The sequence below is a fragment of the Neodiprion virginianus genome, chromosome 2 (genome assembly GCF_021901495.1).
Source record: "Neodiprion virginianus isolate iyNeoVirg1 chromosome 2, iyNeoVirg1.1, whole genome shotgun sequence".
In the NCBI taxonomy this organism is placed as follows: Eukaryota; Metazoa; Arthropoda; class Insecta; order Hymenoptera; family Diprionidae; genus Neodiprion; species Neodiprion virginianus.
In genome coordinates this window covers 27590154-27608751 of record NC_060878.1, presented here as the reverse complement: position 1 = coordinate 27608751, position 18598 = coordinate 27590154, and the positions used below count along the sequence as shown (strand labels likewise).

The 18598-nt window shown below is 36.6% G+C and overlaps 2 protein-coding genes and 1 long non-coding RNA gene across 5 annotated transcripts; all 3 read left to right on the top strand.

Moving 5' to 3' along the window:
• The first annotated feature begins 696 nt into the window (after positions 1 to 696).
• LOC124298345 (uncharacterized) lies at positions 697 to 3082 on the top strand. The gene is made up of 2 exons (XR_006906780.1): positions 697 to 1233; positions 2298 to 3082. It is a non-coding gene; the product is annotated as an uncharacterized LOC124298345 (long non-coding RNA).
• Positions 3083 to 5592: 2510 nt separating this feature from the next.
• Positions 5593 to 7458, top strand: LOC124298340 (glycine-rich cell wall structural protein 2-like). Of its 2 annotated transcripts, XM_046750210.1 has the most exons (3): positions 5593 to 5751; positions 6957 to 7235; positions 7269 to 7458. In XM_046750210.1, exons 1-3 carry the CDS (start codon positions 5697 to 5699, stop codon positions 7292 to 7294), a joined length of 360 nt encoding a protein of 119 aa, XP_046606166.1. In that variant the 5' UTR covers positions 5593 to 5696; the 3' UTR covers positions 7295 to 7458. The 2 variants fall into 2 exon arrangements, with proteins under 2 accessions (XP_046606166.1, XP_046606165.1); XM_046750209.1 differs by having other exon boundaries at positions 6957 to 7458.
• A 1386-nt stretch (positions 7459 to 8844) lies between these two features.
• Positions 8845 to 14065, top strand: LOC124298343 (glycine-rich protein 23-like). 2 transcript variants are annotated; one of them, XM_046750214.1, is made up of 3 exons: positions 8845 to 9002; positions 9791 to 9880; positions 13697 to 14065. In XM_046750214.1, exons 1-3 carry the CDS (start codon positions 8942 to 8944, stop codon positions 13801 to 13803), a joined length of 258 nt encoding a protein of 85 aa, XP_046606170.1. In that variant the 5' UTR covers positions 8845 to 8941; the 3' UTR covers positions 13804 to 14065. The 2 variants fall into 2 exon arrangements, with proteins under 2 accessions (XP_046606170.1, XP_046606169.1); XM_046750213.1 differs by lacking the exons at positions 8845 to 9002; positions 9791 to 9880 and adding an exon at positions 12253 to 12410 and having other exon boundaries at positions 13607 to 14065.
• The last annotated feature ends 4533 nt before the right edge of the window (positions 14066 to 18598 follow it).

Genomic DNA, 18598 nt, shown 5'->3' with positions numbered 1-18598 from the left:
TATTGGCACATTTTCGATGTAAAAACAGTAATCTGTGCAAATTTCAACCGAATCGGATCTTTGCTCGCATACAAAACCTTCTGGGAATATGGCAAATGTATAAGACACTCCGCTCACTAAGAATAATCTAAAAATCCGTGTAAGACTAGAAATATTTATAACTGACTGAAAAATGAGGTTGCCTATTTTTTAGCGAATGGATTATGAATCAATGAAGGCAATGAAAGATGCTCGATGATAAAATATCGGTTTGTTCTGAATATGATAAATTGATTGACATCAGGATTCTGTTACATGATAAATGATAAGAAATCGAGCTTCAAATATTTCAACACTTGTTTTACATACCGTTGGAATGATAAAGTAAAAAGTGAAATAACTTAGTTCGCACAAGTCAATCGTTTATTATTTTCGTTCTTCAGACTCCCCAGATTTAAAGTTTATTTCCAATGACAACTTACCATAACATTACTTCTATTGGTGGAAGTCTTATGTTTTAGATCCTCATCTTTGTCTACCTATATTGATGAACAGTTTTTCACAGTTAAATCCCGTCTGAAGAGGAATCTTCATTTATACGTAGACTTGGTATACAGAAAGTGGAAAGCACAATACGACCAATTTGCAAGAGAAACGAGAAGTCCGATAATCAAACGATCTCTTTCTGATTATAAAACGACAATTGTTAATCCAATCCCTTTAATAATACTTAATACTAGTTACTTGTTTAATTAACCTTTGAGGTTCAATGAAACGATGGTACATATTTGAATTAGAAAAAATAATGGTTATACGTCACGCGATTTTTTCATACATGCACTGTTCGACGTGAATCCGTTCAGACCGAGCTTAATGAGTGAACATTCAATAATGGTTATAGTCGAGCAGGTCGAGCAGACGTGCGTTATATGTTACGATATTCGACGGTGATTTGTGGTAAACAAGCCACAAATAAAACGTTCAATTATGAAGAAAAAGGTGCAGGATTCCAACAGGAGTGGCCTAGTATGCAAATGCGAGACGTTGTAAACACATTTGGATATCTGGAGGGGTAGATCGGTGAGTATAAAACCCTGAGTGAGCTGCTAAAGAATGACCAGATCGAATTATCCACATCGTCAACGTTTATAGCTGCAATTTCCGAGTTTGCAAACGCGTCGTCGATTCCACCTCTCAAGATGTTTAAGACCATCGTACTTGTACTTGCCATCGCATTGATTGCTACTGCTATGCGTAAGTTTTTTCCACCTTTATTGAATACGATATATAAATATCTGATATCCGTTGGAACAACAGTAACCTAGTACAAGAAAACTCTTCTCTTCGGGTAGAGAGTTGTATTTTATGCAAAGAAGAAGAGATCGCAAAGAGCAATATTCGTCTTACACGGAATCTCGTACGGTTTTTGAGCCCATTACCTATACATGGATCTATTCGGATCTTGTGTTTTTCCTAGGCTTATGTCTGGTATTATTAGTATCCTATCCATGTAATAAAATTGGAATAAGTAGACATGAACGTAGACAGCGGGTACAAAAACAGCTCAAGATTTCGGATGAGCTTGTAACGATTTTAGTTTCTTCTACAATTTACGCGATAAAATAAGAAAAAAACATAAATACATAAAATCAGACACCAAGCGAAATTTAACGTTTTTGTATAATTTTTGGATCTTCGATTTTTGTTTTCTATTTCTCCACTCTCTCTTAAATTCGTTATTCTATGGTTGCAGTATAAAAGGGACACTACTCGTCGAAGGTCTATCAAACTTAGCCTGATAGTCAGAAAACAAAAAGAAACACATATTAAATAAAAAATAACACACAGATGTATAAATAAAAAGATAAAACGATGAGTGAGGAGAAAATTGTCTGTAAAATAAAATTGAGACGAGAGAGGTTTTTTAATCGGACATATATAGATACGTACAGAAGACGGTGATGATTTTAAAAATGAATGAGAAAAGATTTTGATTGATGTCTTTGTATTCTCGGTCCTATATTCTGTTAAAATTTCTACCTCGCCGGGATTTACGCTTCAACTCACTATTGTCACAAGCTCCGATTCCTTCATCCGACATTTTTTACGGGGAAGGTTATCAGAAAAATGTTGCAACATTATTTATTATTAACAAATATACCTGTGCCTGCAATAGCGGATTTAAACGAGCCCATCCCGCACCTGACAACAAATTTAGCCACCTTCGAAATGCTTTGCCTGAACTTATCATCGCATGGTCATTCATTTTATTTCAGTTTTTGTCTATCACTTGCAAACTGATTTCTCTCTTTTTATAGCCCAACGTGGCGGTGGATACGGAAATGGAGGCGGACAGTATGGCGGACAGTATGGCGGATACGGTGGGCATCACGATGGTGGGTATCGGGGACACAATCAGGGTCATGGCCAGGACCATGGCCACGGCCATAACCACGGTCACCATCGAGGATATGGTCGTTAAATCAAGAATCGATATGGCGAACCGGAAATCGTGAAACAAATAAAACGTTCACTGATCGTTCGAGATGTGCAAGAGTCCTGCGTCGAGCTTCAAATTTTCCGAAAATTTTCCACCACTTTGCAACAGTCCAATGAAACCAGAAAGGACAACATCTATTTCAAATTAAAACGCACCGTGTTCTTTTACGCTTTCTTAACTTTTCGTTCTTTGTATTTTCTTGTTTAATCTGTGATGGTTACGCGCCATTGATGTAATACAATTATTTGTTCATTCCGTTACAGGATTTCACGAATAAAAATATGATTACATCGATTTTTCATCATGATTGTTTTGTTCTAGTACGTAAACTTGGTATATTAAATTTTTAATCGTGTTAGTGGATAGAATTAATTCTGGGTGCAGTATTGTTCGGAAGCCTTCCTTCATTTCTCAATCACTGACTATACTGAGAGAAAAATGTACCCATTTAAAATAAATGCTTTCATTAACATTAGGTAAATACTGGAACTTACGGGACTATGAAAAAATATTTCGCTCTAGAATGGCTTAATGAAATGCGACGTTACCACGTCACAATATAGCAATGAAATACTTCTATTAAATAAAGGCAATTATTCATTATTTGATTGTACATTCTGCTAATTTGCATTACAACAACAAACCAGACGTTATACCAGGTCTATGACCGAGCAGCCTCGACAGCTGATTATATGCGTATCCACACTGACAAGCCGAGCAATTCCTCCGATTGAGTAACGAGACCGTCTAATTCCAAGTGGTTTAGCAGCGTTTCACCTCTGACATTTAATACCTGATACAAGCTATTTCTGTCTCTCATAATACAGGCACTCATTGAAGAGCAAGTGTCGTTTATTTTATTGCTCTCGGTAATTTTCACATTCAAGTTTTCACTTGGGATTAAGGTATTTTCAGTGTTCTTTTTTATATCACCTGAAACTGGAATTAGCCCGTAGGCTGAGGAATGAAGGGGTTGGTAGTACGAATTTTAAAAACTGTGAAAGATTAAAATTTTGAAATTCTTTAGAACGAACCTGAGTCTCCTAGAGTAGTGAAAAGTGTAGAGTTAAATTTAGTAGACACGTGACAAATCTGAGGAATCCTATCCACACAAGACAAAGCGCACAAATGGTCATGAACAGAATCCAATCTTAAAAAATACATGTTCAGTTGAATTTAGAACTAATTTAATATTAGACTCTAAGGTATTGATTCTACAAACTGTGTTGCTTTACATTACGGTTTGTGTTTGTTTGATAGCTTGATAAACAACTATTGCGAATCGAAATAGCAATAAAATTCATACAATAAAGCAGACAATTCAATTGCGTTGGAGGATTGAACAAAGATATTACTTTCTTACAAAATAGAAATGCAGGAAGCGTTATTATTAGACGAAATAAAAAAAAAAAAAATTATATGAGCCGGGCATTTAATTGAATCTGTAATTATTCGGATTGAAACAGTTTTCAGTGAAACAACGAAGAGCCAAAATCATAGATGAAAAAGTCACGCGCCAAGGAAAATTTATACAAATAAAACTGACGAAATATTTGTATTAGAAATAATGAAGATTCTTTCAATGGTTGTTGTCTCCTTTTTTCTTCTTCATCTTTGTTTCAAAGCAGTCATGCCAAATGAGAATATTTTTTTAACTGAATTCGAAGTTACAACAGCGAAGTTTCTTTCGCTTCATAGGACAGATTTATAATGAAATTAATACACCTTTATATCCTGTAACTAATAAAAATCCCAGTTTCAGTCAGCTTTTTATTGTCGATGCAAACGAAGCGGTACTAAATTCAATAAATGAAATTTAAATGTACGATACAGTCCATAATGCATTTTACGAATTTTTATTTGAAAACGAATCATAACCGGCATAATTAGAAATCCGCTTAGAAAATAGTGGAAAGAATTATACGCTTGCGATGGAAATGGAACCTGCGAGATTTAGATTTCAGATCACGCAAGTCATATTATATGCTATAAAATAAACGTTTCAGTAAAGTTCTCATCGAAACAAACGGTTAGCACCCTCCCTAAGATCATTATCCATAAAGCATCAAAGCTGTCAATCGCTTTCTGAATTCCAGATCTCAATATCACAATTTACAATATAATACAGGGCTCATAATTCGAAATTAAAAGTCTTACAATACCTACGAATTCAAGACGTATAGTCATTTTGAAGGTTATCAAGAATTTTGGACTAGGGGCCATTCAACGAATATGTTTGTTTGACCAGATCCCCAAAAAATAATATATAACAAAATTTCGACCCCTCGCACTTTGCCACAGTTTTTTTTATTTGTCTATTAATCCATAATTCGATCTATTTTTAAGACTGTCCATAATGGAACGTATTCGAGGTAGATAAATAAATATATCGAACGTTACATCCCCCCCCCCCCTTCTCTAAAAACAAACGTATTTGTTGAACAGCCACGTAATAGTTTTCATCTACTGCGAAAATGACCTTTTTGTGGATTGTTTGGACATTTTTAATTACAGATGTTCAGTGTTAAAATTTAGTACATCTAGAATTCCGAATTCTTGACGTTTCGGATTGGATGATAATGTGACTGGTACTTCGATGAATAAACAGCTATTTTACATACACGTCCTTGAAGTCTTGTGCTCTACCGTCTTTGGAACGTTTGGATCTCACCAAGGGTCATGGACACGCCGTCCTAAGGCAGCTTGATAGCAAGTCGATACTCAAACATGGCGAATCATGACCGACAAAAATCGATTTCATAGAATTCTCGTCCAACGTATGTTCGTCGGCTCATGGAAGGTACGGTCGTAAGATCGGTGGACGGTGCTATTTTAGTTTCAAATAAGTCTGTCATCGTGAAACAACGATATTCGCTGTCCATGACCGCTCGTCAAAGTCAAAATTTGAACATGGACCCCTGGAGCATAATCATGAGCAAAAAGTCGCTATATTCTTTATGAAAAAAGTCATCTTGCCGTCTTAAGGAAGAGCCAAAAAAACACGGAACCCTGTTGCGGACTTGAAATTGTACTCGACGTACACCTGTGTCAGCAAACATCACGCACCGTGTGAAGTGAGTATTTAGACGACGGAAGGGGCAGATAGATAAGTATAAAATCGCAGATACGCAGCTCAGTCTCGTTATATCAAAACACACCGTGAACTATTATCGCTGGTCCCGTTTCAACAAGCATAGTCGATCCTAATATTCTCAAGATGATCAAGACTGTAGTCGTCCTACTAACCATCGCCTTGATTGCTGCCGCGATGCGTAAGTTTTTGCTTCGCCATATTTAATTATAAAAGCACAAGATTAGAAAATTTTACGCTTTGTTCAGCTGATAATGTTATAGTTCATCGACTGATCCATTGATGGATATTTAAAGAATAAAGTGTATCAGATGTTCAAAGTTTGTGTTCGAACTTGCTCATAGTCGAAGTTTAGTATTGAATTGAGTCTTTGGATGGATTGAAAATACCTTTAGTAATCACGAAGTACATGATACTTGTGTACTTGATATTGACTAAATATCAAGTACGAATGTATTTTGTACTTTGTGAAATAAGAGATTCTAATTAACGTTGTATTGTTAATATAAAAACCTGCATGCTAATTCAGCATTTTGTGACATTCGCAAATACCTGAAGAATATTTTGTATGAGAAAATTATCACGTGTGAATTGCAATCTACTACAAGAGTAGTTGCAACGTAAATTTTGTAGAAAGCGTTCGTTCATTTTCTGAAACATATAACAGTAAATACAAGGATGATAAAAAAATTATAATGCTAATGAAGAAGTTTAAAGTTTCACCGAAAAATATTATAAATATCGAAACTATGATTTCAAATTTCATACATGCATCGATAAAACAGCTGCTGGCATGACCGATACAATCGCGTAAATTTGTAATAATAAGGTCACATACAATGCATTCGACAACTCACGACTATTTTTCGATTTGTGAACTTTGTAACTGCGGCATTGACATGTACTAATTACCTCGATACCGTAGTACTTTGAAATTACTAGAATTATGAACACGAAGTACAACGGTACTTAGTACTTATGGCATTGCTCAAAACATAATCCATCTGTACTGGGTAATTGATAATTTGATCAGAACTGAGTAATTTTTACTCCTATACTTTGAATCTGAAAAGTACAAATATGGCACAGTGACCAGAATTTGAGTATCTTATACCCTATTTCTGTTTAGTGGATATGACAATTTAACCTAATAACATTGCCGTTGGGTGTAGTAAAACAGCAAACGACTTTAAAACTGTAATTTACGAATATGAAATACATTCTTCCATTTAATTTCTTTATCAAAAGAGTAGATAAAACTTCTTGTACAGAAAAGTATTTTACAGTGGCAAAATATGCACGAAAACTGATCAATCGATTCTCTACCAAATGTCGTTTTTCCTTACTTTCGAAAGTAATCACCAACTAATCGTTTTCAAATCTCAGCCCAATTTGGTGGCGGCGGTCAAGGAGGATCTTCAGGATTCGGTGGACCGCAAGGAGGAGGATCCTCAGGATTCGGATCACAGCAAGGAGGATCCTCAGGATTTAGTGGACAGCAAGGGGGAGGATCCTCAGGATTCGGACCACAGCAAGGAGGATCCTCAGGATTTAGTGGACAGCAAGGAGGAGGATCCTCAGGATTCGGACAACAGCTAGGAGGATCCTCAGGATTCGGACAGCAGCAAGAAGGATCCTCAGGATTCGGTGAACAGCAGGGAGGAGGATCCTCAGGATTCGGACAACAACAAGACGGAGGACCATCAGAATTTGGCCAACAATAAGGCGGAGAATCATCGGTGTTGCGTGGAGGCAATGGAAATTACTATATATTTTAAAATGGAATAGCCAACGCGGATAACGCGAAGAAACTTAGTCTTCTGCATATGTTTCATAAATAAGTTTTTCTTTCCTATCACGATAATAAACTTGAAATGGTCAAAATGTACACATGACATAATGCAATCCATCTTCCCGTCTGTTTTTTCCTTTCCTCTTTTCATTAACCTTTCAACTCACAGGATAGATTTTATCAGAAAAAAAAGAGCAGAGAGATGGTTCTCCTCGTTACCGATTTTGCGAATCCATTTGTCCTGAGGATGATTCCAAATTGTTCAAACAAAACCGCAGTCGCTTGTGGACCGAAATGATTAGGTAAGCGTTTCTTTTTCATCGGTTACGTGAGCATCGGATTCAGCGTAACATTGGCCGGCTAGCTGAAGCATGGCTTTACAGATTTTGACCCGAGGCGATGCGAGTCTGTTGGTCCAAGGCCAAGGTCAAGTCAATGACCTGTGATATTCTGCACCCACAATCATCTCCTTGCATCCTGTCGCAAGTAAACACCATTTGCAAATGAAGTTAAAGTTCTGAGGTCATTCTTTCATGCTGAGACTAAACAATAATTTATTAAGCTTGTACGGAACCAGATAAGAAACGATATCAGTGTCTTATCCTGACCGTGAATCTTGGTCTGCGAACTTTGTCTTTCACTTTACAAGATAACTAAGCGTTGTGCCTGTTCTTCGCTGAAGTTTCATGCAAAATTTGGAAACCTGTCTTCGTTAGTAAATGGTTGGTGCGAAATTTTGCCTGAAGGAATTAGAAAGGAGGATTAGAACGATACTTGATCGAATTACGCGATAATTATACGAGTGATTATGTAACGTGCTTTTTACGTGGATGCAAGATGTTTTTCACATAAGTAAAGATTTGCTTGATTAATACGGTGATTGCTGAAATGGCAATTTCACTGTACCGTGAAACTACAAGGTCACGGGCATTGCTATTCGTTGTCACGGAACATTTCACTGTCGGATTTATGCGGTCGGAAAATTCTCAGGGTAAACAGCTAGAGTCAATTGTGAATTTTAAATGCAAATTACCCTCAAAACGATTCAATCGCATGCTACGATTTCCTTATTAAAACCTTACTCGAAGTGGTTTTGAAAGAGAATTTCTTTTGTGTTTCCAATTCGTTTGAAGGACCATTGAAACTGTTTCAAATTAAATGCCATATTACGCTGATCGTTAAGTCGCTTTACGAATATTCTCTCACTGCAAGACATCTGGATTGCTATTTCAGAGAGCCAGAATACTTTCACTCTACTTTTTACTTCCGTGCGGAATTTAGCTCCAATAGAAACCAAAGCCAAGAAGAAAATCGAATCTAGAACTCCGTGATCGATTTTAATTTCTTTAACGAGTCATGTGACGGGGACGTATAACAGCTAGGTTTAAAAAAAGTGATTAAAAAACAGAGGTGGAAATAGTAAACAAATAGTGTGTACAACGTAACCGCGCAACGAATTGACAATGGATTAGCAGGGGAGCGACGGATTGTATAAAAGTCGAAACAGAGCGACTGAAAATCATTCGATCGATTCAGTTCGCCAAAACTTCCTTGGCATTGATATATCGACAATTTCGACATGACCAAGACGATCGCGATCTTTCTGCTGGCAGTCGCTCTAATCGCAACATCGGCGATGGGTGAGTTTCCTCGACTTATATTGACAGTGCTTAAAACGTCTGCACCGATCGTTCGTTTGGTAAAAAAAAGCACAATTTTTTAATTCATCCTGATTCTACTCATTGTCAAGTGAAATATTGGTTCATAAACAATTTATGTATTCAAATGAGGAATATTAATTGATCATATGGATTGTTGGATTCTACTAAATTCCAATTTTAAAAAGACAGTTCACACACGCTGGGATTGAACAATATTACTGTCACTTTGATTTTAGTGCTCGCAACTTTGTCGCAGCTTTGAAATTTTCTAATTTTATTCAAGCATTTTCTACGCAGTTTCAATTGTGAATTTCAACTCCCATCCGTATTTCCACTTCACAGCTCAGCCATAGGTTGAGATACGAGCACTTTTTCGAACGCTGAGTTCCCTCACTTTTGAACTTGAAAAAACCCAAGCCCCTGTCCAACGGTTCTTCTCACATTAGCTCCCTGATTAATGACTAAGCTATTTTTTTCGTCTTGTTTCAATAATAATAATAATAATCCCGTGCAGTCCACACCGCAAACATCGATCCGCTATTTCAGTCTCTACAAATGATTGATCGCTGCGAATTAGTGCTCTATAATTTGTTTGCAGGTTATGTATATCGTATGCGATTAATGCTTTCCCACGGCTTGCGGCCCGTAAACAAAAATCAAAAACTGTCAGCACTTGACGTGCTCGCCATTTCTGATCAAGCAAATGGCGAGCACGAGCCTCTTTATCGAATCGATTATTCATAATCAAGTCTGTTTCCGATCCCTAGCCCAATTCGGCGGTGGACCTGGAGGATTTGGCGGCGGGGGTGGAGGACCAGGATTTGGAGGTGCAGGAGGAGGAGGTCCAGGTGGATTCGGTGGAGGTGGAGGAGGTCCGGGTGGATTCGGTGGAGGTGGAGGAGGTCCGGGTGGATTCGGTGGAGGTGGAGGTGGACCAGGATTTCTCGAAGCAGGATTTGTCGACGAAGGTTTTGTGGATGAAGGATTCGTAAACGAAGGAATCGGCAGAAAATGACTGCGCGGTTGCAACCGTGAAGATCTGCGATTAAAAAGGACCTCGCAAGAATCAGGATTTGACAATGGAAACAATTCTTTGAATATTTCACCTCGAATTCTGTATATTATTAATCCTCACTGTATTCGCAATGCAAAATAAATATCAAAAATGTAACAAAACTTAATAAATGGAAAAACAAAATATGGAAAGGCTTATTTCACACGCAGGTTACATGTTCTCACAATGATTGATGGTAAACCGAAAAAAGTTAATCATTAAAAATGGAGATACTACTTCGTACCTTTAATTAATGTTGATAAACGATTTGTGGTTAGTTAAAATTCATGCTGTACTTTTTTTTTCTATTCTTACAAAAATGCATACGCAAAATTCCAGGAAAACTCGGTCTCCTGTCATGTGTTTTATTTATTCTTATAATTGGTATCATGTGCAGGGTATCGAAAGAACGACGCGTGATTAAATTAAGATTTTCCCGGAAACCGGTTTGGGAATAAATTTTTCTATTGTAAAATTCCTGTTTCTCGAATCACATATCTTCTGGTCGAAAGCCTTTCAGTCTCAGCGTTTCGCTCTCATGACGAAAAAGTTACACAGTCGCTTCACATACTAGAAGCAAATAGTACCGGTTTTTAAATTTACATATCAATTGTAAATATGCGTACACTGAGTTCTTTCATCGCAGTAGCGTAATTATTTAACGACGAATGAGTAAATGTTTACTGATTAGTAACCAGAAAGCATATATATATATATATATATATATATAATAAATCTTCGCAACCAATCGTTCAATTTTTATAAAGATCGGGTTAGATGTAAAATAGTAAATAGCTTACGCATTATGAATCATGAAGCTCGTGACTCGTAACGCGTAAAATTCAGGTCTTGTCTCGCCTCGTATAAGTTTTTATTCTTACCACCCACGCTTATAGCTGGTATAATAATACGTTTCGCTGAATTAAAGAGGCGACTGTTTGTAGAATAAAAATACACCGTCTCGAAATCAATGTCACGGGCAATTCTATGTTCTTGATTCAAACATAAATACATACATTTTTATTGCAATTTTGTAATAACTGAACAGACGAAACTTTTTGCTCTTCGTCGGATTTAGTGATATAAGAAGAGTATTGGTTTTGGTCGGAAATCACTTTTTCTAATTTCAACGAATCTTTACGTTTTCGAACGTCTAGAATCCGAAAAACCGGTTGTGAGAAAAATGTCGGCGAGACCAACAAACTCTGACGATGATCTCGGAAACCGGTTTGATAAAAAAATTTAAAACTTACAGGATTTTGCAAGAAAATGATGGCCATGAAAAATTGCCATGTCCTGTTTAATTTGAACTTCCGGTTCTACCGGAAATAAATTTTTTAAGGTTTTATCGATAAACACAACTTTTTCTAGATAAACGATTGCGTTTTTCCCAGTTTATATATTTCTTTTTTTCACAATGTACAGATTAGGTTTGTCAGAATTTTTTCTTTTCTAATTTACGTTCAAAACTTTCTCAATTGGCTACCAAGTCCCATCAGTTTCACATTTTTCATTCATCAATTTTCGAGATCATTGCGGAAGTTAGTCGAACAGACCGACAGATTATTTCCTTTTTCATATTGAAAAAAATTATCGCAGAAAAACTGTTTTTACTGCTTGTTTTCAGTTCATAGACACGACGCGAATAGTTGAAAATAAGTCGTATCGAAATGATCTTGACGCAGAATTTCAATTCAACTTTCCGTTCCAGTTTTTCCAAAACAATGTGACGAAAACCGATTTTTCCAGGCTTTCGCGTTGATCCGCTGATCAAAACTTTACAATCCGCGACGATTCTTCTTTCACGATCAGCCTGCCAGGATACGTTCACCTTACATCACACCAACCGGTCGTGAGTATATTTTGTTCCAATCGATCGACGATCCGCCGTTCAACTCGAGTGAAAATCAAGGTTGCAAGAAGCACATACAATGACATCGGGGATTCCCTGCACGGGTTTTAATAATTCATCCGTAGAGTAGAGCTGGCAGAAGGTGGGATCGGGTAAAAACTTGTTGACAAAATACCGCGAGTAAGGTAGAAGAAATATATTGGCGAGAAGGTAATAATAGTAACGTGTAACTAATTACAGCGAAACGAATTTACAGCCGCGCCGACTTATCTAACATGCATCTCTATATTCGGAGCGTTGAGGGAAATAGTATAAAAGCCGAAATAGATCGGCGAGAAATCATCAGGCGGATATTTCGCGGTTCGCTAAAAGCATATTGTCAGAATCGCATTTGCAATCGGTGCCGGATACTTTATCAAAATGATTAAGTTGATTACTATTCTTCTGCTCGCCGTCGCGCTTTTCGCTTCCTCGTCGATGGGTACGTTTAATTGTTAATTATTATATCATATTCGATGAGTTTGAATACTGGTTTATTGTTAAATCATGCATTTAGATTGAGACAGGTTTAAAAAATCGTATTTCCGGAACCAAAGGCGGTTGCTAATTGTGAAAAAGTGACGTAAGCATGCATGTAATTGAATTTTTTTTTACAGTCGCGAGGCACGGGTTCAATATTTTAGTAAAGAACTTTTGGCTGGAATTGTATAGTTTTTATGACAAAATTTTTTTGAGTGACACATTTTGTTGTCTACCAGATTAGCGAATTTAAGTGTTAATATCATTGCAGTTTGCTACAAGTTAAATCAACTTGTCCAAGCTTGCGAAACGTTTTCTGCTGCAGTGAGACTATATTAACATTATAATTAGTTAGCACAGTGAATTATTTCTCTCTGCGAACGATCATCACCCTCAGCAGAACTATCAAATCCTGTCTATATGCGAAAAGTTTCTCCCTCGTCTCTATCATTTAGCTCGTCTTCCTCCATTTTTGCCCTACCATCGATATTTAGTGACCGTTACAGAACCCGTCACTGTTTCTTTTCATCCCGTTTGTTTGTTAGTGGTCAGAGAAGTTTTAGTATTTATCTCGAATTACCGAATCCACACGAGTTATTCATTGATCAAATTTCATTGCTAACAGTTGCTGGAAAATTCTTATAAAATGTATGCCGTTGTAATAAGGGATCAAATATTGTTCCAATTACAAGAAAATGTACGGCAAGTGAATATCGAGTGTGATTATAGCTGTTAACAATACATTTTATGGTTATTGCAATATTGAATCTGTTTTGTGTATGGTTTTCGCACCGATGTAAAATCATCGCAGTAGCTATAAGAAAGCATAGTACAAGTGACCATTGTCATATAGCAAATACAGTAACACTACATTTTATGCTCATAGCTACAAAAATGGTTTTCATTTGGTACCCGGGACTATATTTTACGTTTATTATAAACAACGAAAATAGTAAATATCTGTATAATAACCTGCACACCGGAAACGGCTCTTGATGTGTTCATAAAAACCAGGAACCAGATTAATTATCGACTGACAGCCAAATCTTGGAATATAGGTATCAGAAGGAGCATTTACTTGATGCACTGACCGTATCTCAGTGATAATAATGAAATTCCCACTAGAATTTGACGTGACGTTCATCTTCTCGTCCTTAGCTCAGAATGGCGGCAATAACGGTGAAAACGGTGGTGGAGGTTTGGGAAATGGAGGTGGCCAAGGAGGAGGAGGAGGAGGTCAACCAGGAGGTGGAATCGGTGGACTTGGAGGTCAAGAAAATGGAGACGGCGGAATCCTGGGAAGCAGCGGATTTTCAGGACTGTCGGGGCTACTGGGAGGATTCGGCAGGAGATAAACGTGCGATTACGATCATGATCCTGGCTCTTCTCAAACGAAAATGGCGATTCGTAAATGATATGGATAACGCATGAATCTGGACACGTCTTAAGATTAGTTACTACCTATTTTTCTGCAGTAATTATAACGCACACTGTCTTGTAAAGTCGAAAATCTCGCAATGTTTGAAATTAAAATAAAAAGGTGAATATTATAAATAAAAACGGACTACAAGTATCTGTACCATATTCGATACTTTTTATAAATCTCAATACGAAATACTCGAGTACATTGATTATTTGTAAAACTACTTATGTTTGTAACCTGCGAAGATATCCCTGAGAATATATAAATGGAAAATACGGGAATTACGAAACGAAGGTAATTAGATATCGATGCTTCGAAAAAATCGGAAAAAATTCAAACTTCATCCTTTCGCTACGTATTTTGATTTTGCGAAAGGGCAATCGGATTAAAACGGATCAGGAAGACCGACCGTTTGATTTGACGTGGAATACCCCATGTATAAATAATCGTGCGAAACAAGGAGGCAATTGTCTTTTTGCCTCGCTTATTTTCAATATTCGCCTTCGGCTCACCAACGACTAATATTTCAAACTTAACATACATTACAATATACTATTACATCCTAATTTAAATTACGATTACCGACGGATTCGCTTCGAGTGCGTAAAAATACTGCAAGAAATACGATATTTAACGAGAAATTATCAGTAGGTCAAAAATGATCGATACCAACTCTTGTCCATTGAATAATAATTACAACTGAATATAAATATTTTTCCCCGAACTCCGCGTCGCGTCATCTACGCAGGTACCACTTTATAATCGAAGACCTGATCAGCAGCATATTTATACAAGAGGTTATACCAGCGACAATAATTAAGATTCATAACTCGCGACATTTAGTGAAAAAGACAAAAAAAATAAAAATAAAAGTAAAAAAAATTTAAAAAAAAAAAAACGCAATTTTTCAAAGAAAATAAAGAAGTTCCACATACAGGCTGAGGTGTATAAAGTAACGTTGCGTGCCTCTTTCTCTTCATTGTCGCGAAACAACGCCACGAATACTGCACCGGGTGAAATGTGTTTGAACAAAAAAATAAGTGCCTTGTGTCCGTACGATCGTTTATAATTGTTGCGATTTGAATATAAGTATCACGATTACGATATTCAGCCATAAACTTTTACACGTCCTCTTGATATGCAAATGTAAAATTTTGTGAAATAGCGGATTATATACCAAAAATTCATCTATAAATAAACGGTACGAATCCTGAGTCTGCACAGTCAAAACCCAAACGTTAAATCTCCGCTTTTATGTGCTTAGTGGACGTATAATATCGCGTTGACTTTACACTAAACATGTCAAAATATTTCACCTTCGTTTTAGTGATCGTCATCGTTATCGTTGTGAGCGACCAGGCACATCGTAAGTTTTTCGATAAAAATTTAATTAATTTATGTAAATAATAAAAAACAAAATAACAAAAAAATTTTAGAAAAAGTCTCTAGTTATCCGAAGCTCTTCTTAACTGAGTTTCATTACTTGTACCGTTACGAATACTCAACATGACGAAGCGCGAATTTTTAACTTTCTATCAGCTTCGTGACATATGATTGGTAAAAAAATTTTATAAAACTTTTTCAATATCTTCGCTTACAGCTATAGACGGAGAGTTTTCGACTCACAAACCCCATAAACGCGAAGACTCCGTAGGCTCTCATAGCGAAGGCCTGAAGCAATCGTTACATGGGTAAGGATGATATAATCGTGCGCAATTTTTTGCAGCTTCTCGTAAATTACGAATAAAAATTTTAAGCACAACTCTGATAATGAAGGAGCAGTATACTTAATTTCATTTAGCGACACCATATTTCGAGGTGTTTGTCTAAAATGGATTGTACAGTATTTTAACAAATTTCAGCTTTTTATACTTAAAAAATAAAGACGAGTATGTTTCTTTTGTTGATGATAAGCATTGTTTGCTCATATTGGTCCGAATACCTTTATGCATATTTATTTGTTATTTACAATGGTTACAGTGTTTAGATAAGAAATAAAATTCAATTTCACGCACATAAAATTAGAAACATATCAATGAAACGTAAGAAAATCGATTTAATGTCCGTGGTATTAAATTTGTAATTATACGCTCGCCGATACCTAACAATAAGATTTATTCATATCGGTTTTGATGGTCTTGACACTGTATGATTGCAATCCTTTTCTTACCATTATTTTCAATGGATAATCATTGGGGGTGGGAACGGGAGGGGTTGAATTTTGTTCACTACAAGATTTTTCACATTTTGTTATACGCTAAAGTTGATGATAAACAAAGAAAATGCTATAACTTAATTTCACGTACGAAATATCAAACCTAGAAAAAAAAATTGTAATATCCATAGTTGTAGAAAATCAAATTATCCAAAAGTTTAGTTGCGATCATTTTAGTCAAAACTTGAAAATAACTGAGTTAGTTGACAAAACCAAATTCCCCTTCAAATTCAAGACGGGAGCCGAAGCTAGTGCAATTTTGGATTCAAACTGCAAATGATCCCCCACTCCTCACCCCGTTATTAGAAAAAACCAATAGAGGTATCGAAAAATTGTAACTACACGTGTTCTTTTTTGTACATGGCGATTGGGGTAATAGAAGTCAAGGTGACGGTGAGTTCCATGAAGCCGGATCGAGCGATACACAAAAACATGACGAAGAAGGCAACCATGACGATTACAAGAACGAGGATGAAGATAAATGGGTCAGCGATGTATTTGGCATTACTAATACCATTGACTAAAGACGCATTTATTAGAAAAATAAATTGTTTAAATTTATTAAGAACTGTATTTATTCGATACAACGACTAAAATGAATATCTAGTTCAATTAAAGAATTGAAACTATTCGCATTTAGTAATTTCTCCGAGTGGGTAAGAGATTCACGCGTATAATGACGTTTCTCGTTTGTCTCGTTTACAGTATTGGAATTAATTACGAAGGACGGGAAACGCGATGAAGATGTCTCAAGTCTCGAAGCAGCCAAAGGATTGATGAAAACAGTTGACCCGGAACATCGATACGACTTAAAATAAACGTGGCAATCATATACCGGGACAATCTCTTTAAACTTGAATATCAACCGCGCATGCGCCAAATAATTCAATCTCATTGGTGGGCGAAATCTTCCCGCAGCGATATTCTTGTCTGCGATGCAGGCGGGCCAACCTACGCAAAATGTTTACGTTTGAATTTTTAAAGAGCGTAAGCATTAAATTCTGACCGTTCTTTGAAGAATCATATTTCCGGCCCAATAACAAATGCTTCTCAAACCTTTCCGAGTCACCACCACAATTATTTGAGATTTTAACCTCCAAAATTCGTATCAAATACATCGCCGCCAGAAACAATTTGACAGCTGAAAACTCGGGATGGCCAGCCTGCACGAACAGCTGATAAAACTCGAGCATGCGCAGATGATTTTCAAGTTTCAAGAGATTGTCCCGGTACAATCACTAACACAGTGCTGGTTATTAATTTTCTATTCTCAAGTTACTATATAATTGTAGAGTACGTCAATAAATAATATGCTCAATTATCATATACTTCCCTCATTTTTTTTTCCACCCTGGAGTTTGGATGTAGCTTCACGGTTGGCAAATTTTTGAACTCAAGAACAAGGCCGGCTGTTCCGTTAAATGCTTGCATTGACACGCCGAAAATGATGAGTACAAAATGTAATTTGTGCAAGTCTTTCGCTGATTGAGAAATTTGAATAGCCGTAAAAGTTCGAACGAATTAAAAGTAATTTCTGGTACACTGATTAATTATCAAGTGACAGTAACTTTGTGTCTGTTATTTTTCGGAGCTTTTGCATAAGTCTAAATTATTTTCGATACTTGGCAATTAGTCATTTTTGCATACTTACGAAAAATGGTCAGGTGGCAAGTCAACCTTTCACCATTTCACGCATCATTTTGGGATCAACTTCACATATAATACGCGTTGAAATCTTATGAAATTATGGAAAACCTATCGAAACGAAAGTCCCCTTGATGCGATAACTTGTACGAGTGCGTTGACCCCGAAAACTGTCGATCTGACTTTTCTATTTGAAGCGTAATGGACAACATCGTAATGACGAGAAAAGCGTGGACTCGTCGAGACGTCTGTTACCTGCTGGAATTAACATAACTTTGATAATTATGTAAAGACCATTCTACAAATTCGAAAGTATAAAATAAAGGTGAAACTTTTATCTGTCATCCGTAAATTCCATGATTATTCTCGAAGCTTTCCGTATAAATAACAGCTGTTCCAAGATAACTTAAAGATCCGGCGTGCAAATGTGACACAATTATTAAGAAAACTGAAATTATTGACTCCGATAAGTGCGAACCAAGTGCAAAGAGTTCGAAACCCTTCTACACGGCGAAGGAAAAAAAATTAATTCCAGTTTTCGAATATATCGGAGTGCTAAGATCACGAATAGATGTGAAATTTCTATCAAAATATACAGATTGCGATTTATACCTAACAATTTCATTTATCTAGAATGAATATCCAATCCCAAGTACCCAAAAAGTATTTAGTACGTGAGAAAAATGTTTACTTATCGAATTCTATCGGTATCTATCGGTATCAATTACGCAACCAGAGAATTAGTTCAGGCAGTCAGAAAATGCTAGACAACGAAATAAGAAGTTAGGTTTTTGCAATAGATAACGTGCAATAAAACGGAGCTTAAGCTTCGGATAACTTTGATATAATTCGGAAACTGCAGCATTGT

Excerpts from the sequence above, each read along its gene's own strand:
- LOC124298343 (XM_046750214.1), top strand. The coding sequence starts at position 8,942 with ATGACCAAGACGATCGCGATCTTTCTGCTGGCAGTCGCTCTAATCGCA. Across the intron at positions 9,003-9,790 it reads AATCGCAACATCGGCGATGG|CCCAATTCGGCGGTGGACCT; the intron begins GTGAGTTTCCTC and ends TCCGATCCCTAG. Across the intron at positions 9,881-13,696 it reads AGGAGGTCCAGGTGGATTCG|GTGGAATCGGTGGACTTGGA; the intron begins GTGGAGGTGGAG and ends GTCAACCAGGAG.
- LOC124298340 (XM_046750209.1), top strand. The coding sequence starts at position 5,697 with ATGATCAAGACTGTAGTCGTCCTACTAACCATCGCCTTGATTGCTGCC. Across the intron at positions 5,752-6,956 it reads CTTGATTGCTGCCGCGATGC|CCCAATTTGGTGGCGGCGGT; the intron begins GTAAGTTTTTGC and ends TTCAAATCTCAG.